This window comes from Canariomyces notabilis, assembly GCF_033297395.1.
Source record: "Canariomyces notabilis strain CBS 508.74 unplaced genomic scaffold N656scaffold_1, whole genome shotgun sequence".
Classification (NCBI taxonomy): domain Eukaryota; kingdom Fungi; phylum Ascomycota; class Sordariomycetes; order Sordariales; family Chaetomiaceae; genus Canariomyces; species Canariomyces notabilis.
The window spans coordinates 1,257,422-1,283,640 of record NW_027041823.1 but is presented as its reverse complement, the minus strand read 5'-3'; the positions used below and the strand labels follow the sequence as shown (position 1 = coordinate 1,283,640).

Here is a 26,219-nt window from a genome sequence, read left to right as displayed (position 1 = left end):
GTATGTATGTTTCTGCTTGCAGGCTTGCAGCCAATGCAGTTCGATTCCCGTACAGTATAGTACCACTAACCGACCCACTGTAACTACAACACTCCGACCACTAGCCACTGGACCAAGATCCCACTGAAGAAGAGAATCTAGGATTTTACCCCGATTACAAGTCGATCCCCGGTTTCAATCTGCAACTCCTCCCTTTCTGAAACGGCGACACTGGGGTCAGTCACGATGGAGTCCTCCCGTGGCCCGCCGCGGGTCAAGAACAAGGCGGCAGCGCCTGTGCAGATCTCGGCCGAACAGCTTCTTCGCGAAGCCGTCGACAGGCAGGAAACTGCGCTCCACAAGCCCGAACAGCGCTTCGCCGACCTCGAGGAGCTGAAGGAGTACCAGGGCCGGAAGCGCCGCGAGTTTGAGGACTATGTACGCCGCAACCGCATCCGCCTCGCCAACTGGTTTCAGTACGCCCAGTGGGAGCTCGAGCAGAAGGAGTTTGCCCGTGCTCGCTCCGTCTTTGAGCGCGCCCTGGATGTCCATCCCAACAATACCCGTAAGATTCCCCCTTATATGCATGCCCTACGCAGCCTCGCTGACAACCTGCGTATACAGAGCTTTGGGTCAGGTACATCGAGGCCGAGATCAAGAACCGCAACATCAACCATGCCCGCAACCTTCTGGATCGCGCCGTCACCCGGCTGCCACGAGTCTCAAAGCTCTGGTACAAGTACCTATGGGTCATGGAGATGCTGGGCGACATCCCCGGCACCCGCCAAGTGTTCGACCGCTGGATGAAGTGGGAGCCTGACGAAGATGCCTGGAACTCGTACATCAAGCTGGAGAAGCGCTACGGCGAGTTCGACAGAGCGAGGCAGATCTTTGCCGCGTTCACCGCCGTCCATCCCGAACCGAGGACCTGGCTGAAGTGGGCCAAGTTTGAAGAGGAATACGGAACCAGCGATATGGTCAGGGAAGTCTTCCAGACTGCCATTCAGACCATCGCCGAGACGTTAGGTGATGATGCCGTGGACGAAAGGCTATTCATTGCCTTTGCCAGGTTTGAAGCGCGCCAGAAGGAGTACGAGCGGGCTCGTGCTATATACAAATTCGGCCTCGACAACCTCCCTCGGTCGCGGTCAATGGCGCTGCATGCGCAGTACACCATGTTTGAGAAGCAATTTGGCGACCGAGAAGGCGTCGAGGATGTCATTCTGACCAAGCGAAGGAGGCTCTACGAGGAGCAGGTCAAGGAGAACCCCAAGAATTACGACGTTTGGTTTGACTTTGCGCGGCTGGAAGAGAGTGGGGGGGACGCAGACCGCGTTCGGGAGGTCTATGAACGTGCCATTGCTCAAATACCGCCAACACAGGAAAAGCGGCATTGGAGGAGATATATATTTCTCTTCCTCTTCTACGCTATATGGGAGGAGCGAGAGGCGAAGGACATTGAACGCGCCAGACAAATCCTCGACGCCTGCTTGGGCTTGATACCGCACAAGAAGTTCACTTTTGCCAAGTTATGGGTAGCAAAGGCGCATTTTGAAATCCGTCAGGGACAGCTGACGGCCGCGCGGAAGACGCTGGGGCGGGCGATTGGAATGTGCCCAAAAGACAAGCTCTTCAAGGAGTACATCTCGTTGGAGCAGCGGCTCTACGAGTTCGATAGGTGTCGGACGCTGTACGAGAAACATGCCCTGTACAACCCAGCAAACTGCCAGACGTGGATCAAATGGGCCGAGCTCGAGCGCGGCCTGGATGATCTCGACCGTACCCGTGCCATCTTCGAGCTCGCCATCAGCCAGCCCGTGTTGGACATGCCCGAAGTGGTTTGGAAGGCATATATTGACTTCGAGGAAGAAGAGGGCGAGTACGAGCGGACGCGCGAGCTGTACGAGCGCCTGCTTCAGAAGGCCGACCACCCCAAGGTTTGGATCAGCTATGCGCAGTTCGAGATCAACGTCCCAGAGCCCGACGAGGGCGGTGAGGAGCAGGCGGAGGAGGAAGCAGAGGAGCGCCCCGTCAGCGAGGAGGCCAAGGCGCGGGCCCGCAACATCTTTGAGCGAGCCCACAAGCGCATGAAGGACCGCGAGCTCAAGGCCGAGCGCGTGGCCCTGCTGCAGGCGTGGCTCGAGTTTGAAAAGGCTCATGGCTCGCCCGAGGACATCAGCAAGATCCAGAAGCAGATGCCGCGCGAGACCAAGAAAAAGCGCAGGCTGGACGGCGATACCTGGGAGGAGTACATCGACTACATCTTCCCGGCCGACGACCAGCAGACCAAGAACCTGTCCAACTTGCTTGCTATGGCCAACGCCTGGAAACAGACTGGAGGGAGCATTACTGGGGCCGGTTGAGAAAGCGTTTTGCAGTGGCGGTAGTCTGGCCGCCAAAAGGGTGTCCCGCTTGGTGGATGGGATGGGCTGGCGAAACCTTCGTTGTACGATAGCGAGGGTTTTGGAATTGTTAGTCAGCTCAAGATTTAGATAGTGGCAATCATCTGGCTATTGTCTGGCTATTGTATACTCCAGGTTCAAATCAAAGCATTGGACTAGACTCACCAATCGCATTGCAGCATTACCTTAGGTAGTGACTGGTCTTGGGCCGCTGCGATGAACACCACTTCCAGGCTATTACGGTGCATGAAGAATAATCAAAACGAAACGCCAGTCATTCATTGTAGCTAGATAATTTCATCATGTCATAGACTCGGTCCTTTCATATCGATGTCATAAATCTTCATCCGAATCAGAAGAGGAAGCAAAGAAAAAGGAAAAGAAGAACAGAAACCATATATCACCCACGTCCCGTCTTTCCACACCGTAAGCAACTATGCGTATTCCACAGCACCCTCCCGCCAGACAGTATATCCACCCCCAAACAAGTTCCTCGATGGACCAATTCGCCAAATATCAGGCAAGAAACTGGGGCCAGGGCAGACATGTATGTACATACCCCAACGCAATCTCTGTTTGGAGAAACCGCAAGTCATGCACCAGACTAGACTGAAGACATGAAATCGGAGAAAGACGGAGAGTACAAGAGGGGGCGAGGCAATCCACCAGGGGTTCGGAAAGGGGCAGAGGGAAGGAATCGAAACAGGAATGAACACGAACGTGAACAAGGGTAAAGTGATATATCCAACTGGAGTAGCTCAAACCGCCAATGTCAGCCCTTCGTCCTCCCAGTGTAACTCGGTCACTTCGCCGCGCTCGTTGACGGCAAGCTGTCCACTTTGTCGGCGTCATTATCCCCCCCCCCCTTGGCAAGCCCGATCAAAGCCAGGGAGAGGAACCGCGGGCCTCACGTAGCTCGACTGGCTAATGGCGGCGGCGTTCGTCTGTTCATTTATTCAATTAGGCGTTGTCAGTCACTAAATCATTCGTATAGACGGAGAAATGAAATGGGAAAGGAGCCATGCAGCACCAGTGCCGGAGCCGGAGCATTAGGGAAGGGGGAGACAAGACGCGGATGGCTCGCGGGCGACCACCATCTGTGGTCCGTGCTAGCCAGAGGGAGCCTGGGGAGGGCAGCGCCGGAGGGGCCGGATGACATCTGATATTGTTGCCTCTGTCCAATGAATTGGTTCGGCAAGGGCCCGCGGTGTTCGAGGTGGGCGGGCATAAGCCGGGTCGGTGATGCAATGAAAGGCGAGGCCGGTTATGCAGCGATTTGCGCGCGAGCGTGTGGCACAGATCGAGAAAGTGTGTATGGAGACAAGACAAAACAGGATATCTCAATCGTAAACGCTGTATTATGGCTCCACTTGGTACGGAGTGAAGGGTTGGACGGTGACAATTTTGAGACACGGGTTGTCCACCACGGATCCGGTGTCCTCCCCCGATTACCTCCTATCCGAAGGCGGGGCAGAAGAAGGAGGTATAGCGGCATAGGGATTCCCGTCAATATAACGGGGTCCATCGTCATATCGGCTGGCCATTGGTGGAGCTGCCGAAGACCAGTTGTCAGCCCTGCGTCTACCGAGCTGGTCGTAGCTGTTGGTGCCGTCAACGCCGTCACCGTTCGCCAAGCGCATCTGCCTTTCGAGACGTCGCCTGTGTCTCTCCGCCTTCTCCAGCTTCCACTGGTGCATTTCGTGTCGCAACTCGCGAGCCTCCTTGATCTCGGAGACGGCGCTCTTGATGCCCAGCGCCGCAATGCCGACGGCGGCGGCGTCTTGCCATATTGCCCTCTTTTTCAGCTTCTTGGCCTCCTCTTCGCTCATTACTCCCGCATTCACCGCCTTGCGTCTCATGTTGCGCTTCTCCATACTCTGGTAGACAGTGTGGGCCGCGTGGATGGTCGCCACAGCGGCGAAACCGCTAGTTAGAATTTGCTTACCTTTCAATTTCCTTGCTCGCTTCTCGTCGTCCTCTGAGTCGCCTAAATCATCAGACGTCACAGAACCCCGTCTCCTCTGTCGAGAACGGTCCCGTCCACCACCGCGGTAGGAACGGTCATCGTCGTAGTCGTCACGTCCCGAACCCCGGCGTCTGCTCCGGTCGCGGTCCCTGTCGTAATCGTCGTCGTAGCTATCACGGCGCCGGCGCGAGCGGCCCGAGTCTTCATAATCGCTATAGTCACGTCTACGATCGCGGCTGCGATCGCGGCGATCTCGGTCGTCATCATCCGGGCCGTTGCCAATCCCCAGTTTGGCCATGCCTCGGCGGGCAGAGTCGACGACGCTCCGACTGCGGCTGCGCCGACGACGGTGTGGAGAACCATCGCGGCTGTCCTCGGAGTCTACGCTCCGGCGCCGGGATCTGGACCGTTCGTGGTTATCCATGAGCTTCTTGGCGCCAAAGGCGCCGAGGCCAGCAGTCGCGAGAGCAGCAAGTCCGCTCACGCCACCGCCGCCACCATCCTTCGAGCGTGCCCGGGACCGGGACCGGGACCGGCCAGTCCGCTCATCCATCTCAATATCCTTCTTTGACCCGTTGATGACGCGGTTGCCAAGGAGGCCGCCAACAACTGCCTCGGTAAGACCAAGCTTGCTACCGGCCTTCTCTGAGCTCTGGGCTGCGTCGATAGTGGCAGCGCCTGCAGCAGCAGTAAGGATGCGCTTGGCTTTTTCGCCCTTCCATGACCCTGGCTGCTTGGAAATGCGAAACGCCTCGGTGGCGCCGGCGATAAGAGAGGCCATGGCCGCTTTTTGAATCTTATTCGCTCCCCCACCCTTTTCTGAGCCCCTGCCATGAGACCGCGAGCGGGAGCGGGAACGGGAGCGGGAACGGGAGCGGGAACGGGAGCGGCTGCCGCGGCGGCTCCTGGTGTCCGACTTATCATCCTTGCTGCTACCCCCTGTCAAGGCCTTGACAGCACCTCCTAGGCCGGCAGCAGCAAGAGCGCTCTCCAGGAAGTTCTTGTGACCTTTTTTCTCCTTGGCGGTCTCTTCGTCGTCCGAGTAGTAACCTCCCCTCTTCCGCTGTTCTTTCTCCTTATGCTTGTTGTAGAGCTCAGTGCCCTGGTAGCCGGCAAAAGCGCCGGCAGCACCCAAAGCGGCCGAGGCTAGGAGGTTTCGCTGGACCTCAGTATCATGCTGTTTGGCCTCGCGGCGGTCGTAGAGCTCCTTCCCCCCAATGGCAAGGGCGGCACCGGTTACAGCAGCAATGATTTGCTCCTGCTTAGACAGCATGCGCACCTTCTTCTTTTGCTCCTCTTCATAGTAGGCCATGTCGGTCTTCTTACCCCGCCGGCGATCGTACTCGTCACCGCGGTCGTAGTCACGGTCACGGCTGTAGTGGGAGCGACGATCATCGTACTCGTCGTAGTACCTAGGCTCGGCGGAATTCGAACGGCGCAGGTCTCTGGACGAATAGCCTGGCGGCGGAAAATCGCGGCGAATCTCTTCGACGGAGAGGTCACTGTCCTCGCGCGGGCGGTACACTAGGTCGCGCGACGACTGGACACCAAGGTGCGTTTCGCGAGCTTCAAAGACTCGTGGATCGCGATCGTCGCGGCGCTCCTCACGGTAGTAGCGTCGTGTCGTGCGCTCCCGAACCGGGGGCTCGTAGGGATCGTACGAAGCCATCAGCGGGGTGGCTTTGCGATCAGCACAGCCCAACCAAGGCTCCCAGAACAGTTTTCTGCCTCTTGATCTTTTGTTCGCGGAGTTTGTTCTGCCAAAACGAGTCAGGAAAATTGCAAAAAGGGAGGAAGAGCAGCCACAGCAGAGTGATGAGAGATTTGGAAGGTTGCCTGGGGATTGCAAGGATGAAGGAGCGAGAGCGGGGCGAAGCAATAAATACCTGTGCTCAACGATAGAAGGAGGGGTGAGGAGTTGTGCCCAGGGTTCACTGTAGTATTGTATATACAGTACTGTATGTACGGTACGGTACCTGCCTTTTATTGCTGGTGGGTAGTTTCTGTTGGGCGCAGTCAGTGATCCACGCTTCGATCGACTCTCAGAATGCCTTCAGAAACAGTGAAACACAGTATGGTGCGATGTACGAATAGTGCATCGGGTTTGTCCAAGATTGCTCGTGTACAATGGAGGACTTGGGTCTCGAGTAATAGAGGGACGGAAGAAGAAGAAAGTGCGCAGGACAGAGAGCGGGAGGCCTGGCTGACACGACATTAGTCTACTTGTTGGCCGCAAGTGCGAACCAGACAAGGCTGCTGGTTTCCATGGATGACAGGTTGAGACACCGGGCGGCCCCATGGTTTGGGCACTTGCGTTTTGAGATACATAATGACATCTGAGTTCGTCCCATCCCAATTTGAACCATTTGCCCCAACTATGGCTGTGCAGAGAGAATACTGTGCTTTGTCTTTAAAACGAGCGCAGCCCAACCAAGTCGAATGTAGCGTTCGAGGCTCGAAGGCTTTTTTAGTGAAAGCCCTTCTTACTCCTCCGTATTCATATTACAGTTCTGTATGTACTGTACATCGCGAAGCACTTGGACCGTACGACAACATACATAACTACCAAACAAACTCGCAGTCGTCGCCCTCACAACAGTCCTGTCAGACGGTTGGGCTCCACATCATGACGGCCCTGTTCGCATGCACGTACCAGATTCGACAGCATGATTCTTCTCATCGTCGATACCTGACAGTCATGGGAGGACCACGTCCTGCTCGCTTCAGTTGGCTGCCTCCTTGGCATGGAACAGGCGTGACCCACCCACTAGCAGCTCAAATCCAGGGCATATGGCGTCGACCCTGCGCCACAGCAACAGCCACCCGAAATGACGCACCCGCGTCTGCCGCACGCAATTAGTCTGCATACTCCGTTACTGCACGCTAGCTCTATAGGTAATACATGCACAATGCTAACCTTGGTAGGCTGATTGGGGAGCCGAGGCTACCGGCAGTGTATTGAGACTCGAAGTTTAGTGTTAATCATGGACGGGATGCCCAACCCGAAACCTTCGTATGGGTTCCCGGCACCGTTAGGTGAGCTCGGTTAGGCTCAAGGAACCCCAGCCCAGCCTATGATGTCATGGCATTAGCCTCTACAGGTAGTTTCTGAGAGTTCTTTCCTACATTGGACCTAGGCACAGCAGTTATCAGGTCAGCAATGATTTGATTCTAAGTATTGGCATGCCTGTAACACCTAACTGCTGTACTAGCCAAGGCTGTTCTATCAAGTTGCTCTTGATATACTGCGCCTTCGCTTGGCTCATGCGCTGCGAATAAGTCGGAAACTCGTAGAACGAGATACACTCCCTCGACCATCGGGATGCTTCCAAGCTAGCCCTAACCTTGAGCCGGCTTTGGTAACATCGAGTCTACGTAGCCGTGAGCTCTCGCCGTATACCGTCGGCTACAATGGCATGACAGTCATGCCCCAGCCAGAGGCGCCGTCCCAGCCTCGTTCCCCCCAGCTTGGCTCCGGCTGCCGGCCCCATTCGCCTGGTCCGAACCACCGACCTCGCTCGACTCTTCCAAGCTTGCGCTCTTGGTCGACCGCGCCGCATTGTCCCCGGAGCCTGCCTCGAGCCACCCCGGAGGCAGCATCTCAAGAGATCTAGATTAGAGTAAGCAACTGAAGTAGCGAGGTACGCGGTCGTAGACGGCTCGGTCCTGGCAACAGATGCTGCCTGGGAGAGAAGAACTCACAGTCTGATCTCCGAATCCACGTGCTCGCCCAGCGCATCAAGCTCCTCAATCAGCGCTTTCCTTTCCTGCATCAGCTGCCTCGCAAAGTCCAGCGTCTTCTTGAGCACCAGGGCTTCAGAGCGCGCTTGGCCTTTAAGACCGGGCACGATCTCGGAGAGCCGGTCAAACCCTTCGCGGATCGCCTGTCGGCGCTTCTGTTCTGCTCTCCGTCTCAGCAAGAGGCGGGGGCTGGTTTCGGAGCCGGGCGGGGCACTCGTACTAACCTGAGGCAATGTGGTTCGCCTTCTTCTCTGCTTCGGTCAGCGGGCGCGGCCTATCCCCTTCCTCCAGGCCTGGGCCTGGCGGTGGGGCCTGCTGAGAAGGTGCTGCCATCACGCGCCCGCCGGAACAAGCCCAGAGCGTCTGGTACCACGTGTATATGCGCAGGACGGCTTTGAAGACTGGTTGGATTGAAAACGCCGCTCTCAGGACGGAGAGAATATTCTATGCCAAATGGAGATGCACACCGACCACTGACAAAAATCGGCGGTACGGACACGGTTTGAAACGGCCGTCTAAACCGCGGACTGGTATCGGCATGTGATTGTGAGTCTGATGCATGGTGCGGATCCGCCCGATTGCGGCTTGAAATTCTGTCACAGAATCTCAATCATGTCGATGCCAAGGCATGGAAAGGAAGGCGGGGAGCGAGTAACGAAGGACGAGTCAGGCGTTGCTTTGCTCTATGTATGATGCCGTGGAAAAGAAATGGCTTTGTGTGGAGAAGTTCCAAAGGGAACGGGCCCTCGGGACTCTGAAAGAATCGCAGCGGGAAGGAACACTTACCCCCTGCCCGATTGGAACCGAGCTTTGACCAAGAGAACTGCTAAATGCGCCGCCTGGCAGGTGGCGCCTGCCCTTATGATTAACGTTAGTGCACCCAACCTCGAATGCCCGACCTTGACTCGCCTGACTGACCGACCAAGCATGCCTTACCTATCAAACATTCATCTGCACAAGGGCTTCCAGATCTAGCCGACTGCTTTCACCGTTACGATGGCAAGCCCACAAGGACCAGTGTCCCCAATCTTCCACCCAGATACACACACAAACGGCGCAGAGCAGCACCGTTTTCGTTTTCGTTTTTCGTTTTTCTTTTTCCTTTTTGTTGATTTCTATTCGTACAGTTTACCTACAAGCCAGGATTGCTTTTGTCTTCCGCAGAGAGATTTGTGAATTTATCACCGCCACTGGGCCGACAGCACCAAGAGCAGGGTGTCAAAAAGTCTAACACATCGTCAATAACCGCCCACCCCTTCCCAACTTTTTTTCCTTAGACACCATCATTTCGTTAAAAGCTAAGTAGCCCCCATCCTTCTCTGGCCACTTAGCAGCCGATGCAACAACAGTAGCTTGCTGTTGCTCGCAATCCGCTATGACTCTCCCGCTCGAGCGAGGCAGAGTGGGACGTCCCGGGGTCAGAATCTCCATCATGACCAGAAAACCCCACCTCACTGTTCCTGCCTATCGTCCTTCACGCATTTCGCCCACTGTGCCAGCAAGAGCATCTTGCTCCCCTGCAGAGACCGAGTTGACGGCCAAGAAGATGGGGGGTTTACGAGAAAGACGCCCCCGTATTTTGCAGGGAAGCGCTTCGACGCTATGAGAGTGAAGATCGGCGACAAATGGCCAGGAGGGGCAGAAGAAGGAAAGAGAAAAGAGAAACCAAACAAAATTACTGCCCCCAAACTGGTCATGCAGGCCCCTGACTGGTGTCGAAATAGTCGTTCCTCCCTGCCCTCCCTTTCCCCAGGCCGTGCTGCTGCCCATGAACGCCCACCTCCGGAATGCGTATGCCTCCAGAATCGAGGCTTGGAAAGGAAGACAATCAAGGCGAAAGAGAAGATACCCGCCATCAGTAGTAAAGGCGGGAAGCCCATAGGGCTCATAAGCTGCGAAACCGACCAAAAGACGTGATGTCTCGAGAACTGCCCAAGTCTGTCTCATAGGTCGCTTAGACGAATGAGCTTCCTTAAGAATCCTTTGTCAGGCAGAGCCATCCGCATCGGTCTCGCATCGGTCTCGCATCGTAATTCTTCCGGAAATGAGACTCTGTGCGATGGTTCCGGTGACAGTGACGAGCAATTCCACCAAATCCCAGACAAGAGATGGAAAACCGGTTCTCCTCGATGACCCCAGAGATGCCCCAAGTGTATCGCCTGTATCTGAAGAAAGCTGAATGAACGAGACCGCTGCAAGCAGAACAATAACACGAGACATATGGCCATAAATCTGCTCGTGATCGTTCAAATGACGGTAGATTCCCCGAAATGTTTCCATGACCTCAAACCCAAGGTAGCACTGATGACGTGCGCTAGTACCTGGCCATCTCATTGGCGACCAGTCAGCGGGTAAAAGACCGGAGTCAGTTTGCCGCGACGTCCTGGCTGTCGCATTTTCGGTCAAGCTCCGCAGCCTCGTTGTAATGAGTCGTGAAAATCTCGGGCACAGCCCGGTCGCTCGGCCACGGCTTGCGAGCGTTGCTTTTCAGCAGAAGTCTGTCGTAGAACTCAAGCAGATACTTCAGCCCGCACCTAAGAGGAGCTTCGCGTGAGGCATCTTCAAGAGCGAGCGTTCTGAACTCCTCGTACACCTTAGCATTGAAGTCATTGAGCAGCATCCGGGACCAGAACTTGTACAGCTTCTCCATCTCCCGGGGGGTCTCGCCAGGCGCTGCCTTTTGGCGCTGCTCAAGTGCCATCCTGCGAATCTCGGTGTAAGGCTGACGATCCCTTTGCTCCTTGCTGGAACCAACCCTTTGTGCGTCGACCCAGACGATGCTGTGCTCGGACCGGTCGTGCTCAGCAAGCTCATTTGCCGTATCCCCATTGACACTGTAGACGGGTCAGCATCACGAAACTGGGATTGGGAAACGACGAGCCATTGGGAATGTTACTTTTGAGCTTGAGAGCCGCTGAGGGCGTCATTGCCCGGAACGCGGTGGCGATCCGAAACATAGCCTGCTACACCGGCGGCACCAGCCGAGCCTGCATCATCCCTCTCCTCATAGCTCAGGATCATCATCAAATTCTCCACCTGCGAGTCTGAAAAGTTTGTCATGCTTTCCAGAGTGACAGGAGCTTCCGGTGGCGCGTACTCCGGAACACCGGCTGACAACCGAGAATCCTGACCATAGCGATGGCCGTTCATTCCGCCATTGACAACAGGCTCGTAGTGGGTCCCGTTAACATAGGGAGGCTGGAACATCTGCTCCTGGGGAAAGGCAGTGTAGGCACCGGCCGATGTAGGATACGCTTGAGGAACGAAAGGAGCCGGGAAGGCAGCGTACTGGGGGTCTTGTACCTCATAGGAAGTCCAATTGAGCGGGCCGTCATTGCGGTAAGCCTCAAGCCGGTCGTTGACCGGCAGGACAAAGAGTTTCCAGTTTTCTCGGCTCCGCAGCCTCTCAATTCCGTCACCGCCAATACCAAACTCGATTTGGTCAGAGAGGGAGCAGGCAAAGCGGATCATTTCAATGTCTTCGGTGATAGCCTTCATGCGTTTGAATCCGGCAATGGTTGACAAATGAACGAAGCCTTGCCCATCCATATTCTGTCGAAGATAATGGTCCTTGCAGAGATTTTCGACCGAGAAATAGTACTCAATCTGAGCCTTCAGAATGGGAATTGACGGATCGAAGACCGGTGAGTACAGGTAAGGGGAATATGGGGCAACTCCATAATCGTTCACCGGTGTCAATTTCGGGACGAAACCGGTCGCGGCGGGGTTATTGCGGCTAGACGACTGTCCAGAACCAGCCCATTTGTGCCCCCTGCCTCTCGGCGGATGGCCAAAGGATGCAGGGAATTGGCCGGGGAACGGAGGAGGGCTGTGTGGATTGGGATTCTGGCGCGTCGAGAAGCCAGATGGAACGGGATAATGGCCGTTGGCGCCATAGGCACCTGACGCAGAATGCGCCCCATTATGACCACCTCGAGCACGGTACCCGCCGCCGCGACCCCGCTCCTGGCGGCCGTCGCGCGCTGGATACTGCTGCCCATTGACAGCGCCGTGCGCCCCGTCCTTGGTATAGTCACCCTTGCCCTGGAAGCTGTTCGCTCGCTCCTGCGCAAAGGTCCGCGCAGAGCTCTGCCCAGCATCTGAACCCAGCGACCCATTCTCAAGCCGGATATCTCGTGTTGCGCTACCCCTCTTCGAGAACTGGATTGGCGTTAGATTATGATTGCGAGCAGGCATGCGCATTGTCGGAGACGCGGCTGTTGGGCCATCGACTAAACTTACAGATGAGGTGTCAGGATTTGGATCGCGGACTTGGTCTGTATTTCCCGAGACGGATGGCTTGCGCTGGTCTCTGGGAGCTCCGTCGACTGAGGCACGCTTGGATGGGTGAGGCGGCTGCGCTTGAGATGGCGTGCGTGCAGGAATGCTTCCCTCGCGGGGGCGATTCGTGGTGGTTCTGGGGCCTGTAGATCCCCCGACGGGTGTGCCCTTGTCATTCACGGACCCGGATGCAGGAGCACCGTTAGTACTGGCAGCACCAGGATGGCTTCCCCGCATTGAGCCTCCTTCACGGCCTCCTCGCGCACCACCGCGGGGCTTTGAGCCACGAATGGGGAACTGCGTCTCAAAACGCACCGAGGGCACAATCTCGAGTTTCTCCCAAGTCCTCTTACGGGTCGAGCCTGTTTCATCTTGGCCATCCTTTTCACCAGCCTCAGTCTTTTCTTGGGTTTTGCGAGTTGGCTGTTCTAGTGCAGCGGCCGACTTCGGATCCGGCCAGGACGAAGGATCAGCAGCTGGGGGCAGCGAGACTGGGCTCTTGTCGTCCTTGTCGGTGGCTCTGCTGCCACGAGGAGCGCTTCTGCGGGGTGTCAAATCAGCAGGACGAGATGTCTCAGTCGGTTTTGTTTGCGAAGATTTGTCCGCATTGATGCCGTTGAATGTCGTGGTATAAGCGCCGGTTTCCTCCTGTGATGGCTGCTGTTTCGGCTCATTGCCCGCAGTGGGACTATCCGGCGAGGCAGACGCAAGCTTAGCTTTGACTGCTGCTTTCTGAGCTTCAATCCTCTTGGTCCAAGGATTCACAGCAGGCGGTACTGCCTCTGTGAGAACTACTGGTTTCGCAGGCTCTTTCTCCTTCTCGGATGCTTCATCGTGCTGCTCGGTCCGGGCATCCTTCTCGGTAGCCCGACCCTTCTTGCCCTTCCGGCCTTTTCTACCGTCGACACCATCATTAAGCCGTGAGGTCCGGCTGGCTGAACGAGATCCCTTTTCATCAGCATGGCTCTGAACATCGGCCGGTGTCGTGCTGCCCTCCCTGGTGGTCTTGCCACTTTGCTCTGTGGCGGAGCTCGCAGAAGAGGCAGGAACACCAGAGACAGCCTCAGAATCCTGCTTTGGCGTTGGATCATCGGCACCTGCACGAATCGCGTGATCTGTGTCACGATTGTCGGTGCTATTTGAGGTAACCGAGGGTGCAGTGGCCGATGTGTTACTGCTCAAAGGCTCGTCTCTGGTCTGCGAGCCCGTAGTCGATGGAGCAGGGCTTGATGCCTGTTGCGAACTCGGCTGGGACACGGCCCGGCCTCTCGCGGCTTGCGCGTAGGAGAATGTTGTGGTGGACATTCTGGCGGTTGTGGTCGAAATTACCAACGGTGCGGCGAGAATCGGCGCACAATGGGGATGAATGCACCTGATCGCGCGCGAGCAGGAGCCCCGATCGGTCAGGATTTTACAGCAGTAGCTCAAGAGCTTCTGCCAAGCTGGCTCAAAACGACTGCCCGAGTCAGGCGATGTCCGGAGAGGCCGTCACAACCTCCCCGCACGCAAGATCGCCGGTAGCACTGGAATCCGTGAAGGAGAAAGCAGGCCGCGATCTTGATTGACAGGGAATTCGACTCAACGTGCCAGGACCTAGCAAACAGGCGCGGTCTCTAACGAGAGCGGAAACTGATGGGTTCGGTCGCAAGGCAGCAAGATTTTGCGAGCACGCACTTTTCCCAGTGAGGTCCAAACCGATGTCTCGAAGAACGCAAGATGATCGAGCGACGTGAGCCGGGACTGTCGGGAAAAGGCGAGACAGGCAAACGGCACGGTCAGACGTCGGCTCGACACTGTTGTCGACAGGCAATGGCAGCCAAACGTTCTGCGGCCAGTCCGAAGCCTCCAGTTGACCCACAGACGGATGAGAAAGCCCTAGCGACCAACCTCTGGAAAGAGTGTCTTTGGGTGCAGGAGACCGAACAGGCGGCCCTTGGGAGTGAAGGATGGGTTGGAGAGAAAGAAGAAGGAAAAGAAAATGTGCCGGGGTGTGGAAACGCAGAAATGCTTCACCAGGCGAAAAAGTGAACTTGGATTTGTGTGTGTGGGAATAAAAAAAAATTCTTTGGTCCTAGGCGCCGCTGAAAACGTTGGTGGAGTTAACAGACCCAAGCACCTAAACAATTAACATTGTGGTTCGCTCCGGTCAGCGCTCCCGTGCTGCTCATCAGGGTGAAAGGGAAGGACCTGGAAACAGTGGGGTTTGCGCGAATATAAATCGGTTGTATGTAATTATCGCTAGATACCGTAGGTGGTTACAAATTGAAAGAGAATTCTATGTACCAAAAGCCACGCTCGTCAGGCTTTCGCTCTTGTTGGGCTGGCACGCCGCTTCCTTCCCCGTCCGTTGTGGACACTGGGCAGGCGAGCCTAGCAATAACTGGACTTTCCATCTTGAAAAGAAGGAGAAATAGACAAGAGTCGTGTATGTTCCATCCACCCGGCAAACGGCCTTGTTTAACTCCAAGGCCATAAAAAGCTGGCAACCTCAATCTCGGGCTCTAGACTCCGAGTCTAATCCACTCACAGGCCCGGAAGCCGCTAAAAAGCACGGAGCACGGGCGGCAGACAATTCCCGGAGAGGGCAGCCGTCTTATCGAGACTCTGATTCAGAAGAGTACCTGCCTAACCAGACAACATTCATGTAGCCAACTGAGTCGTGTTTCGCAAGGACATGGTTCTTAAGCATCGATCGACTTCCCCGCTCATACACCAGCCATTTCAGCTCTTCTTGTTGCAGGGTATCACGGTGGCCTTGTGTCTACTACCGTGCAAGGGGTACAAGTTGATCAATTTCCGTTTGGTAGCATTTTGCTGGCAAAATCATGGATGAAGACGGTCGTGTGAGGGGAACCTGGACGGCCGTGGCCTGGCTATGCTCGGCTACAATACACTCACTCACCTAAGGTACCCTTATGGTAGGTACCCTGACTCCCTAACTGCCCTGCAGCAACACCAAGTAACGTCGGGTTTTGTGGAGTCAGACCCTGAGGCTGCTGGTGTACGAAGTCAATATGTACAGTACTGTACTCCTTCAAACCCCGACTCCCGGCGCTCTCGTCCAGTTTCGACTTAGACACCGTTAGTAGGTAGCACCTTATCATCGTTACTTGGATATCCAAAGCAAGCATCGACCGTGCTCTTCAGACGGCTTAAGCTCTAGACTGAACTTTCTTTTGCAGGACGCACGATGGGCTAAGTGGCCACAGATCGCAGGTCACCACCAGCACTGTTCGCTGTTTTGTACGAAGCGTATTACAGCACCCTAGGTACTCTACTAAGAGCCCCTCTCTCATTGCGGGGAGGTTTCTGTGCCACTTGGCAACCGAAGGAAGTTTGTTTGTACTTGTATGTATGTATGTATCTGTACTGCACCTAGGGACATACATAGGGTACCTGAGATATCCGGTCGTTTCCGCCACGGAGGAGAATCGAACGACTCCTCATTGAACTACGTTACCCGAAAGCAGAAGTGGAGGCCGGTTGTGTGCCCCATCTTGCGCTTCCTGTCTACACTACCTAAACACATTTGGTTCGATGTCCTCTGCACATAAGTTACAGAGAAAGCAAGACTGCCATAGGTAGTTACTGTAATTACCACGATAAGTGGGGTCAGACAATTTCCATGCAATACCGTACGGAGACACAGTACACAGTATTGCTGAGATGTTTGCAATTGCCATTCTTTGATACGCATGCTTTATCACCCGTCATCGTGATGGCAGTGTAATGATTCTCTAATGACCGTTGTATCGGACTGTGACAAAGAGATTTAGAAAAGGCATGTTAAGACGTGCACCGGGACGGGAAGGAGGGGTCGGCCCTCGCGGGGTTCCCCAATGAGGCTTAGGTAGGTGCTAGGAGCCTTAAGGGCGTGTGATTCGTCAGTTGCCTAACGTCCACCAGCAAACATTACTGTGTAGAGTTAGGCGGATCATCTCCTTGCCCATACAGTACTGCCTTCTTCGTACCAGGTTCAATTCCACCCTTCTTTACGAAGCAGAGCACTATACGCACACATACCTCGGTAGGCAATAGGGAGGCTCGACCTCTCTGTTTATGTGGCAGGGTCAAGCTCCCTGCCGTGTTTTGGTTGGGACTCGTCTCAGAGATCACAACTGCCTTCTTTCGGTTAACCCCCTTTCCTGGCTTACGCTTCTCGAAGTCAGCAAGGCTAGCCTGTCCAAGCCAAGGCCCAGTTCCCGCCGTTTCCCATGGGAGAATTCGTCAAAATGGGCTCTCTGGGCTCTCCTCTACATGGCACGACACTTCTTGCTGCTCCTGATGTGCGCTCAGTGGCATGTGGTTAAAAGGGGCCGGGCCGCCACGCGTCTGGGCCAACTTCATGCTCCTCGAACACGGCATAGTCTCAGCGCAACCGGACCTCACGCGTAGCAAGAGCCCCTCGCCGCTAACACCACAATCCTCTCCCCAAAATAACCCCTATGCTGCTCCTCATCCACAAGTGGCGCTTGTTTGCTTGTACGCTGCATAACTGGGGCACTCCCGGCCGGCTTCCAGAAAACGCTGGTGAAGCAGTACGGCCAGCCAAGCGATATGTTACCGGCTAAACAAGAAACGCAAATTAGGGGTCGCTTCTCAAGGCGCGAATGGCTCCCGTGCAGCCGACCTTATCGAGGGGAAAGGGAATGCACTTGCTACCACATCTTCAGCCGTGATAGCTACCTAGTTCCAAACAATGTGAACAGAGGACCTGCACGACAGCGATATCGTCTATGCTGAGCGCTTGAGATGTTTGGCCGAAATCGGGAATTGCCCGGAACAAACTGTACTTTTGTGAAAGCGTACTATCCAGGCGGGCCAGGTACCTCACCAGTCCTGACTGGTCTGCATGCAGACACATCCTTAAGTTGAGAAACAGCGAAATCAAGAGGACGTGAAACTGGAGCTTGGTGTATACTTATTGTACAAGACCAGACGTCCATCTTGGTGTGTTCTATTACCCAGTCATCCAAGCCGCTGCCCTCCGAGCCCCAAAGGTGCTGACCAGGCGCAATCCGCTGGAGCCCATTGGGAAATAACTCACGAGATACCATATTAGACAACCTAATTGGATAAGGCCAGCAGGAATTGTAAGGAGCGTGCTGTGTAGCTGTAAAGAGTTAGAATCCTTATCTGCTCTCAGCATTGAGAGGCTAACTTACGCCGATGGAGAAGTACAAGGTCAATCCTAAGGAGCCGAAGTAGGCAGCAGTGAAAGGCAGCCGTGGTGTCGAAGCGAGATGTTGCAAGTAAGCCCAAGGGCCCATCATCGCGGCAAAGGACGCAAGAAAAAGGACCGAGCCTAACGTCCATCTGTTTGTAAGGGCGCAAGTTAGCCTGATGCTTCGACACTTCATCGGCATGTTGACGCCAACGGAAAGGCGTTTTGTACTAAGTTACCCGGTGGATGTTGCTCTCCGAGTAGCGGTAAGGAGCGTGGCTGCCAAGCCAGGCCATTCGCAACAAGCCACCGAAGCAGAGGGCCAACGGCGGCCGCGCGCGTGTCTACGCGGAGCGGCGCAAGGGTGAAAGAGGAGGTGACGTAGCAGGAAGATTTGACAGACTGGATACTTACAGCACCACAAGCTTGCGCGGCTGCGCAAGGCCGATAACTGGGAAGAGGAAGAAGCAAATGACAAAGCAAGCAAGCGCGGCGAGGTTGCAGGCACCAAAGATCAGCAGACGATCCCACCGACTCACTAAGGGAAGCGTTCCCGGTTAGTCCCGAAACTGAAGCTTTGAAGAGATAGTACATGATCAAAACCAAGGATCTTGCTCAAGACGAGACGATACACGATCCTCGGCCGTGGGGCGTATCTTGAGACAAGAGCACGTAGAAATGGCCGGCCGTGGGGCGTATCTTGAGACATGAGCACGTAGAAACGGCACATGTCCTGCAGTGCCCGCCTGCCTGCAGGGGTAGCGAGGCTGGCGGAAGGGGAAACAAAACAGAAAAGGGTGGTGAAGGTGAGGGCACGGGGGGAAGTAACTTGACTCACAGGCAAACCACCCCTCTTCTTCCTCTCGGCGGCTGGGCGCCGGAAGAGGTGCGCCTGGTCCTTCAGTAGTCGGGAGCTGGACATAGCCGCGGTCGCCAAAGGGATTTAGGGATTTGAGAGACGACAAGAAGCCGCTCTGTCGCGACGTGTTCACTGGGAGATCCGCATCGCGGCGCGACCAACCGAGCGAGTTGATCGAGTCCCGGAAAGACGTTGAAGCCATAGTCCCCCAAATCTGGCCCAGTCGCTGTGTCCGAATAAAGCAAGTCTAAAACCCGGGGAAGTCGGAGGATCGGGAACGGGCGGTCTGTGGCTGATGGGCCGGGTGTGTTGCGGTTGCCCCAAACTGGGTGGGCTAAAAGCAAGATGCGGTCGAGGTTTGTGGGGGTCCAAGTGACCACACTGTACTGTATACGAGGAGAAGGTGAGCTAAGAAATGTAGGTGGAGTCAAGCTGTTTTGGTATATTGAGAGCTAGTGTAGCTGACGGGGAGGACGAAGATCCGTGAGAAAGACGTTCTGCCAGGAGGGGCCGGAATGATTAGTTTCGTTGATTCAAAACGGTCTGTATGTAGAAGTATACCTTGGGTAGGAGGCTAGAGACATCACGCGGGAGAACTAACCTCAGGCTAGGATCCTAGATAGCTTATAATGTAGAAACGAGAACAATCCCTGGAAACCTCAGCACCGTTCTTTATGCTGTGTTTGCCCTGCTCGAGCTCAACGTTCGGTGGCAACACACCGCACGAGCCTACGGGTCGCTTTTACCGCGCCTACGCGTACAGTAGCAGCCCTTTCTGACGCGGTCGCAAAATGTGGTGTGTCTTGGGCTGTGTCGACGGGAGGGGGCTTGTCGTCCGGCGTTTTCGGATGGAATTCTTGCGAGAGGAAGGAAGTTGGATGTCGCAAGCTCCGGGAAGTGTGACAGGACGCTAGTGCCATCCCTGCCTACCCTCGCAGCCGGGGAGTGCAGCGGTCTCGGGAGGGCACCCACCTGCAAATCTGGGGTATGTGATTGGCTCTTCTCACAGATTCGACCCAAAAGGCACTGATCACGGACCACCTCAACAGGGTAACATGCAGCCTTGGGAGGGTGGCTTCTTACTAGCCGACACCCACCTACCTTGGCATCGCCGTGGCAGTAGGTCCCTAGGTAGTACGTGAGAGGACGGAACACATTGACACGTGAAGACTCACCTGGTCTCTGCACCAAGCAGGGCACCCGGACAAGAAGAGGAGGGTGGTGGAGGTGGCACAGTTCGGTATGACATTCTTGAGAACCGCTCATAATCACCTAGGTATGTAGCAGTTGCTCCGAGTTTACGAACTTAAAACTAGTATGTATGAACAGTCGTCGTCGCCTGCCTGGCGCGCCTTGCCCTGATACGGAAGCCTAACGCTTAGTGGGTGCTGTGGGCTTGGTGCCTACCTTTGGTTATCCCGGATGCCATTGCTCGCTCTCTGCATGACAGCGCTTCGACAGGATGATCTGCATCTGCAGGTGAAGCGGCTCTTCGGAAAACCTCCGTGGTGCAGAGATCGCAGTGGTGGATGGTACCATCCTAGCAAGCATCTGCCGCATCCCCGGCAATCGACGAACAGGCGCTCCTCTATCTATCACACGGGCCGATCCCTTTCTTGCAGTCTCTGCGTGGGACAGTCTGCGGCAGTTCCTGCGTCGTCCTGTGGAGCAACATTGCCGGCAACCCGACGGCATGCCTCGATCGGTCCTGTCAATAGGCCGTGCTTGCAACGGGACCGTTTGGCCGAGCTTCCAGCTTGGAACTACAGACATTACGTAGTGGCCATCATCCTGCTGAGCCAGAAGGTGGCTGCGCTCTTCTGTTTGGTGTGCCTTGATGTCTCACCTTTCGAGTCACATTGATGGCTGGGTGCCTCTAACGTCTGCTCGGAGAACTTCGGTGAAGCGAGCGAGAGCTAGGTGTGGAAGTGTTGAACCCTGGCAGGGTCATTTTTTTCGAGCACCTGTTGAATATTCCCATACTCTTTTCTTGATCCTTTTTCCTTTCGCAGCACACCAACTTGAGCTACCCAGGAGTCAGACGACTTGCCTATGCCAGGCACCTCAGAGAATGCCCTTTCTGAGGTTTAACATCTATAAAACCCCCACGCCCCCCCGCCGCATCCAGATATTGTAAACGCTGGTTTGTCCACTGCCTACCTTTACATGCGCCTCAGCCTCGTTGCCAGTCCTTCGGCTACCTTCTGCTTGAAGTCCTACCTTTCGCTGTAGCCTCTCTCACCTCTGAGCTGTTCCACACCTCGTCCTCCATCGTTCTATACCTCACGAGGCTCAAGATAGCCACCCTGTGTCGCGAAGGGCATTTCGAGAACTCTGGCCAATCGCAACCCTCCAAGTACAGCACCATTTACAACGTCCCAGAGCCGGACGAAGATTCTCCAATACGGCCAAGGCTATAACAGCGTTGACTGCTGTAGCTTGGTGCACCAACACTCTTCCATCGGATCCTCCGGGACTTTTGGGGAAGAGCTGCTTACCACCATTTAATTTCTCCATACATAGGTACAATACAACCACCTGTTGGCTTTCATGCAGATTCGCGAACGGCGGCCGAGAACGACAGTCATCAGTGCCATTCAGTCATTTTATATGATCAAGGGTCGCGGTGCGCTACCGTCACTGTAGCTTCCTAGCTAGGAAGCCCGGATTGATTGAGCACCAAGACGGCAGGCGACGTTGAGGTAGTCAAGCTTCCAATCCAGTCCGGCAGCTAGATTGCTACCGGATTTATCGGCCTCCCCTCCTTGTCAAGGAACCATTCCCGTCGCGTCTCGACGGCTGGGCCAATCCAACCAGTGTAAGCCTTTTCGAGGCCACACCAACACAAAGACTTGAGCAAGAAGGCGGCAGGGTCCTGTCGGAAGATACCGCTCTGTGTTCTTGCCAGGAGCTACCCAATCAGCAGTCCAATCCCACTAAGCAACCAGCCTCGGAGGACCGTGCTTGTATGTACAGTAACGTTCTGTACCTACTAGTCTGGATCGTGAGAGCGTTCTACGCAACACAAAGGAAGCCTTAACAGGAAATTTCAACGAGTCTTTTTGGAGCTTGTGTACCTGGATTACGAGCTGTGGCCTTGTATCCCTTTTTGTTGCGGGGGAGAATTCTTGGAACTGCAGCGGCGCACTCCGTTTTCCGGCCTCCCTAGGTCGGGCCAGGCACCTTCAAGTTTCCTGACGGATGCCCATCCCTCCGAAATAAGTACTGGGTACCTACTCAGTCCGCCTCAGCCGCTGTTTCCGCGTCTCTCAGTCGACACCTTATATTGCACCTTCTCCCTTCTCCAACTCGCCGACGTTGGTGCTTGAACTTGGATCCATCCATTTTAGTCCCAACCCTCTTTGTCCCGGCGCGCACACTTGACCAGTCCGTTGGTTTCGGTTCCTGAGTGCCTACTTGCCGCTTTCTGAGGGAACAAACCTTTGTTGGGCCCGCTGTTTGTTTCCAACCCCCATCTCCGACATCCCACGGCATCAACGGCGGCGCTTCGCTCCACCGAGACTTTCTGCGGTCGCCGCGCGGAACCAGGATCTTACCGCTCTTCTGGGCCGCACTCGGACCCACAACAACCCCAGTCCTTTCCCCCAACTTTATCAGGCCTGGACGGCTTGAATTCAACTCCGACTGCCCTCATTCTCCAGCAACCGAAGAACATCAACCGAAGCCTCCGCAGCAACTCCTGCTAAATTCCGATTCCCATTCTTGGCTTCTAGTTCTATCCTTAACTTGGGGTTACGGTATACGCACCCCTCGTTCTGCCCAGCTCGGATCGACGGAATAAGGACAAGAAAAAGGGGTTTGGGTCTTCGGATTCACGAAACCCTTTGTCGGACCGGTCTTTGGTCCTTGTCTGCTCCATCCCTTCGCCCAGCGTCGATTTGGAGGGGTCCGCTTCCCAACACGGCTAGCGGCATCATTGTTAAGCCCGACCACCACCCACTTTTGGACCTCTGCACCCTCTCTCACCACTAGGCCACCATCATCTACACCACCTACTCACATTCGCACAAACTGCCCTGCAACTGTGTGATAAAGTCGCACTGGTTCCCATCTACGGCCAGTCAACGTCGCAATATTCATTCGGTATTCTTGAGTGCGACGCTTTCTGGGAGGTAGTGTATTGCCATCTTCCGTGCCAGGACTCCGATCTGCGGCCCTTCATCGAGTCATATTCAATTCGGACGCCTTCGCAATCTGATGGGGAGTTCCCCGGCATAGACCACCAGCAAAGCTGAATATATCTTTTCTTTTTCTCTAGGTATGTGTTGGCACATTGCTGCTGCCCCAGCACTGCAAGGCTTCAGGTTCGGTCTCCTGTAAAGGCCGCGCTGGGTTTCCTAGTGAAAACACCGCGACGACCTGAGGAAGCCAGCTCAAGACTTGATGCCCACCTGCCCTTGGAAAGGCCGTGGTTAACATCTTGCTGCGGTAGACGTCGCTCCATATACTAGACCATATACACGTGCCGTCAGCTCGCCTCTAAACACTGGCATTCGAAAGCTAGCGTCTCCGGCTGGAGCAATATCTGCACGCCACCCTTTCATCCATTCAAGTCCATCTTCGGGAAGATGGCACAGCACGGTTTTTCGATGAGCGGGCACAGCAGTGGTGGGATTGATCCAAACGATCTCGCTGTGCCCGGCCACTTTCAAACCTCAATGCAGCATAACTACAATGCGCCAAATGCTTTTTCGAGTGGCTCGGCCCTCTTTGGCGATGACGAACTGCTGGAAGGACTCAACAGCCCGACGGAACCTCAATCTGGGATGCAGGGTCACGGGCAGGACTTTGGTGGCATGAACGACATGGGAATCAGCTACCCTCAGGGCATTTACGGTTCTCATCCTGGCTTGCCGATTGACCAACACCAAGTCAACGGCTTTTCGAGCACTCCAGACGGTGACCCAATACAAAGCCCTTTCGTCCACAACTTTGGTCAATTCCGGCCGATTCAGCATCCGCAATCATTCGGAGGTTCATTACAGTCGCCTCTGTCGTACGCGGGATCACCCCTTGCGAGCTCGGATCTCAACGAACACCAGGACCCAAATTTTCTCAGTACGAAAGCACGCGCGGCACGTATGACGCAGACGATGCAGCGAAAGCCCTCGAGCACCCGAAGCCCGCTAACACCCAAGACGGCGACCATGACGGGCATGTCGGTGCCCGCTGAAGCCACGTTTGGTTCCCAGCCGATCAGAACAACTGGTGCGCATCACGAGAAGTCGCATTCTGGGCAATGGATTCAAACTCCCAATAGTCTGTCGTCGTTCCCGGGATCGGGGTTCTCGTCGCCGCTTCAGGCCAACATGCAGGGCAACCAAATCAGTGACATCATCTTGAAGGGTGGTGCGTCGATGCCGGCCAAGCTTGGCGCTGCATCGGCTGCTGCATCGTCGCAGGAAGCCAGGCGGAAGCGGAGGCGAGAATCCCACAACCTGGTCGAGCGCCGCAGGAGAGACAACATTAATGAAAGAATCCAGGATCTGAGCAAGCTGGTGCCAGCGCATCGTCTAGAGGACGAAAAGATAAGAAAGGCCATCCAAAATGGCACGCCATTGTCGCCCACTCTTGCTGGGATCTCCAGTCCCTCACAGGCTACTTCAGCTCTTGCTGGCCCGGGTGCTCGGCGGGCGGCTGGCGGAACGGCAGGGAATATTACAACTGGTCTACCAATTGAAGAGAAAGACAAAGGCCCTAACAAAGGCGATATTCTCAATGGTGCCGTCAGTTGGACTCGGGATTTGATGTGGATGCTACATCTGAAGATCCAGCAGCAGGAGGAACTAATAAACGCGCTGTACGAACGCGGCGGGCAGCTTCCCTTTGAGATTACCGATGACGAGCGGCGCATGCAGACGGAGCTGATGGAAGCCATGGCAAGGAACGACGAGGCAACGGGAAGGCCGAAAACTTTCACCTACTCGCGCACGGCCGGGTCTGGGCTTCGTGTCCCCCACCACACAGACTACAAAGGTGAACCTTTGAACGGCAACGGCAATGGCAATGGCAGTACGGTCGACCATCACGCCTCTGTGAGCCCAGGAGATGACGGCCACGACATGCTCGACTCCGGTGATTTCCTCGACTACGATGACGACGGCAGTGGGGAAATGAACTTTAAGGAGGAAGACGAGTATGGCATGGACATGACGGCTTGAGTGTAGAGCCCCTCCCTTTGTCCCGGCCCTCTCATTCGGACTCCCGTTCCAAGGCCTGCAGTTTCCATTTTGCTTCTTCAGGGTTAGGCCAACTACGGCTCAGGCTTTCGGTTTCGGTTTCTATTTCGGCTTCCGTCTCAAATCTGGTATCGTGGTCTGCATCTGCATATTTCCTGCACATTCGGAAGGGGTTACAGCATATATCAATGGCAGTTGAGGCGCAGCGTGGCACAAGGGCGTAGTTCGGGCTTGATCGGCAGGCTTCTTATCAGCGTGGAGCATACATTGACATTGGTTGGGAAACCTTGGTCGTTTCTTCCTTGTTTTGCTGCTTGATGTAATCCCTCGCACATCTGGACGATGATACCTCGAGGATATGGGACAGGTTGGGGCACATTGATTTTCGTTTCTTTGTCTCTTTTTGTGCTGGAGAGTTCCATGGTATATTTCTGCATCGTGTTTTGCTTCGCATAGGCGGAGCCAAGGCTTGTTTCAACGTACATTAACCCACCATATAATACTACCTCGACCACAGCATTCCTCGATTTGGATATACAGTAGCTACCAATATGCTTGGATATATTTCCTGCTTACTACTACTGTACAGCCTCACTCTCCGTTCTCAATGTGTCTTTGCCATCTTTCTTTATGATCACCTGCTGTGGCGCAAGGAATCGAGCGCGGTTTGGTTTGACGACTTGTAATAGGATACTGCTTTGGCATCTTATATATGCGTATCAAGCCCCTCTTACCCAAATACGGTTAATGTAGAGGTTTTACCAGTGACGCACGCAAATCAAGTATTCACTCATGGCTGTCAGCAGGTTCCAGACATCCTTGCGCTTCATGTCCTCTTGCAGCGCGATGCGCTCCAGCGCCGACCGCCCGTTAAAGTACTTGCAAAAGACGGGCCACGCGTTGGCCACGCGCTCGTCCCAATCCCCCCCGGCGCCGGCGTTGTGTTTCTCTTCCCCGGCATGTCCACCGCTTCCCATTCTACCGGCACTACTACTACCCAGGCGCTGCTGATGTTGTTGTGGCTGGTGGTGGGAATGGTGCTGATGATGGTGCTGGTGACGATGATGAGAATGATGAGAATGATGATGAAGACGTTGCCCATCCACGTCCGCGCCTCCGTCGCCGCCCCCGCCCCCGCCTGTGGCTGCTTCGGTCCGATCGGCGGCGGCGGCCCTGTCCCGCAACCGCCGTCCAATGGCACTCAGGTAGAGACTCTCCTTGCCCGTCGCCTTTTTGGCGTCGAGGATGATGTGCGGGGTCATGCCCTCGAGGTGGCGGGCGTGGTTGACGCTCGGGTGGGCCGTCTGCTGTGGCGGGGCCTTGCGGGCGTGGGCGGTGGCGCGCTCGGCGAGCTCGCGGGCTGCCTTGTCGGCTATGCGCTCCAAGCGGGCCTTTTCGGCGGCCTGTTCGGCGGGCGTGGGCTGAGAGGTTTGGGTTGGGGGCAATGGCTGCTGCGGCTGATGATCGTCGTTGTCGTTATTCCGCATGTTGTGGAAAGATGGTGAAGTTGGGGTGGGCGACGGGGGGTTGTGGTTGTTGTTGTTGTTGTTGTTGTTGTTGTTGTTGTTGTTGTTGTTGTTGTTGTTGTTGTTGTTGTTGTTGTTGTTGTTGTTGTTGTTGTTGTTGT

General features: G+C 55.3%; 11 protein-coding genes across 11 annotated transcripts in view; 5 read left to right on the top strand and 6 right to left on the bottom strand.

Moving 5' to 3' along the window:
- Positions 1–225: 225 nt before the first annotated feature.
- On the top strand, positions 226–2,401 carry N656DRAFT_721917 (TPR-like protein; the record flags this gene model as incomplete). The annotated part of the gene is made up of 2 exons (XM_064812493.1): positions 226–544; positions 604–2,401. The coding sequence occupies 2 exons, from the start codon at positions 226–228 to the stop codon at positions 2,340–2,342; spliced, it is 2,058 nt and encodes a 685-aa protein (XP_064674941.1). The 3' UTR covers positions 2,343–2,401.
- Positions 2,402–3,823: 1,422 nt separating this feature from the next.
- On the bottom strand, positions 3,824–4,434 carry N656DRAFT_773486 (uncharacterized protein). The gene has a single exon (XM_064814072.1). The coding sequence runs from the start codon at positions 4,253–4,255 to the stop codon at positions 3,830–3,832; it is 426 nt and encodes a 141-aa protein (XP_064674940.1). The 5' UTR covers positions 4,256–4,434; the 3' UTR covers positions 3,824–3,829.
- Positions 4,435–6,958: 2,524 nt separating this feature from the next.
- Positions 6,959–7,338, top strand: N656DRAFT_773483 (uncharacterized protein). The gene has a single exon (XM_064814071.1). It carries the CDS (start codon positions 7,046–7,048, stop codon positions 7,205–7,207), a length of 162 nt encoding a protein of 53 aa, XP_064674939.1. The 5' UTR covers positions 6,959–7,045; the 3' UTR covers positions 7,208–7,338.
- A 707-nt stretch (positions 7,339–8,045) lies between these two features.
- Positions 8,046–8,421, bottom strand: N656DRAFT_698681 (uncharacterized protein; the record flags this gene model as incomplete). Its single annotated transcript, XM_064810728.1, has 2 exons — positions 8,046–8,251; positions 8,313–8,421. The coding sequence occupies 2 exons, from the start codon at positions 8,419–8,421 to the stop codon at positions 8,046–8,048; spliced, it is 315 nt and encodes a 104-aa protein (XP_064674938.1).
- A 955-nt stretch (positions 8,422–9,376) lies between these two features.
- On the bottom strand, positions 9,377–10,244 carry N656DRAFT_32699 (uncharacterized protein). Its single transcript, XM_064809257.1, has one exon. It carries the CDS (start codon positions 10,033–10,035, stop codon positions 9,553–9,555), a length of 483 nt encoding a protein of 160 aa, XP_064674937.1. The 5' UTR covers positions 10,036–10,244; the 3' UTR covers positions 9,377–9,552.
- A 209-nt stretch (positions 10,245–10,453) lies between these two features.
- N656DRAFT_700159 (uncharacterized protein) lies at positions 10,454–13,674 on the bottom strand (the record flags this gene model as incomplete). The annotated part of the gene is made up of 3 exons (XM_064810847.1): positions 10,454–10,922; positions 10,985–12,249; positions 12,331–13,674. The coding sequence occupies 3 exons, from the start codon at positions 13,672–13,674 to the stop codon at positions 10,454–10,456; spliced, it is 3,078 nt and encodes a 1,025-aa protein (XP_064674936.1).
- A 1,457-nt stretch (positions 13,675–15,131) lies between these two features.
- N656DRAFT_32896 (uncharacterized protein) lies at positions 15,132–15,852 on the top strand. Its single transcript, XM_064809260.1, has 3 exons — positions 15,132–15,287; positions 15,354–15,390; positions 15,579–15,852. Exons 1-3 carry the CDS (start codon positions 15,245–15,247, stop codon positions 15,817–15,819), a joined length of 321 nt encoding a protein of 106 aa, XP_064674935.1. The 5' UTR covers positions 15,132–15,244; the 3' UTR covers positions 15,820–15,852.
- A 428-nt stretch (positions 15,853–16,280) lies between these two features.
- On the top strand, positions 16,281–16,845 carry N656DRAFT_32467 (uncharacterized protein). The gene has a single exon (XM_064809249.1). The coding sequence runs from the start codon at positions 16,429–16,431 to the stop codon at positions 16,762–16,764; it is 336 nt and encodes a 111-aa protein (XP_064674934.1). The 5' UTR covers positions 16,281–16,428; the 3' UTR covers positions 16,765–16,845.
- Positions 16,846–17,220: 375 nt separating this feature from the next.
- N656DRAFT_32575 (SFT2-domain-containing protein) lies at positions 17,221–18,828 on the bottom strand. Its single transcript, XM_064809250.1, has 4 exons — positions 18,372–18,828; positions 17,948–18,071; positions 17,535–17,685; positions 17,221–17,482 (listed from the first exon to the last, which is right to left on the bottom strand). The coding sequence occupies exons 1-4, from the start codon at positions 18,592–18,594 to the stop codon at positions 17,330–17,332; spliced, it is 651 nt and encodes a 216-aa protein (XP_064674933.1). The 5' UTR covers positions 18,595–18,828; the 3' UTR covers positions 17,221–17,329.
- A 4,174-nt stretch (positions 18,829–23,002) lies between these two features.
- On the top strand, positions 23,003–24,574 carry N656DRAFT_698711 (uncharacterized protein; the record flags this gene model as incomplete). Its single annotated transcript, XM_064810731.1, has 1 exon — positions 23,003–24,574. One exon carries the CDS (start codon positions 23,003–23,005, stop codon positions 24,572–24,574), a length of 1,572 nt encoding a protein of 523 aa, XP_064674932.1.
- A 489-nt stretch (positions 24,575–25,063) lies between these two features.
- The window catches only part of N656DRAFT_773476 (uncharacterized protein), a 3,585-nt gene continuing 2,429 nt past the window's right edge, over positions 25,064–26,219 (bottom strand). The window contains exon 4 of the mRNA XM_064814070.1: positions 25,064–26,219. This exon is cut by the window's right edge and continues 8 nt beyond it. Within this exon, the coding sequence (XP_064674931.1) occupies positions 25,351–26,219 (869 nt within the window). The 3' untranslated portion in view covers positions 25,064–25,350.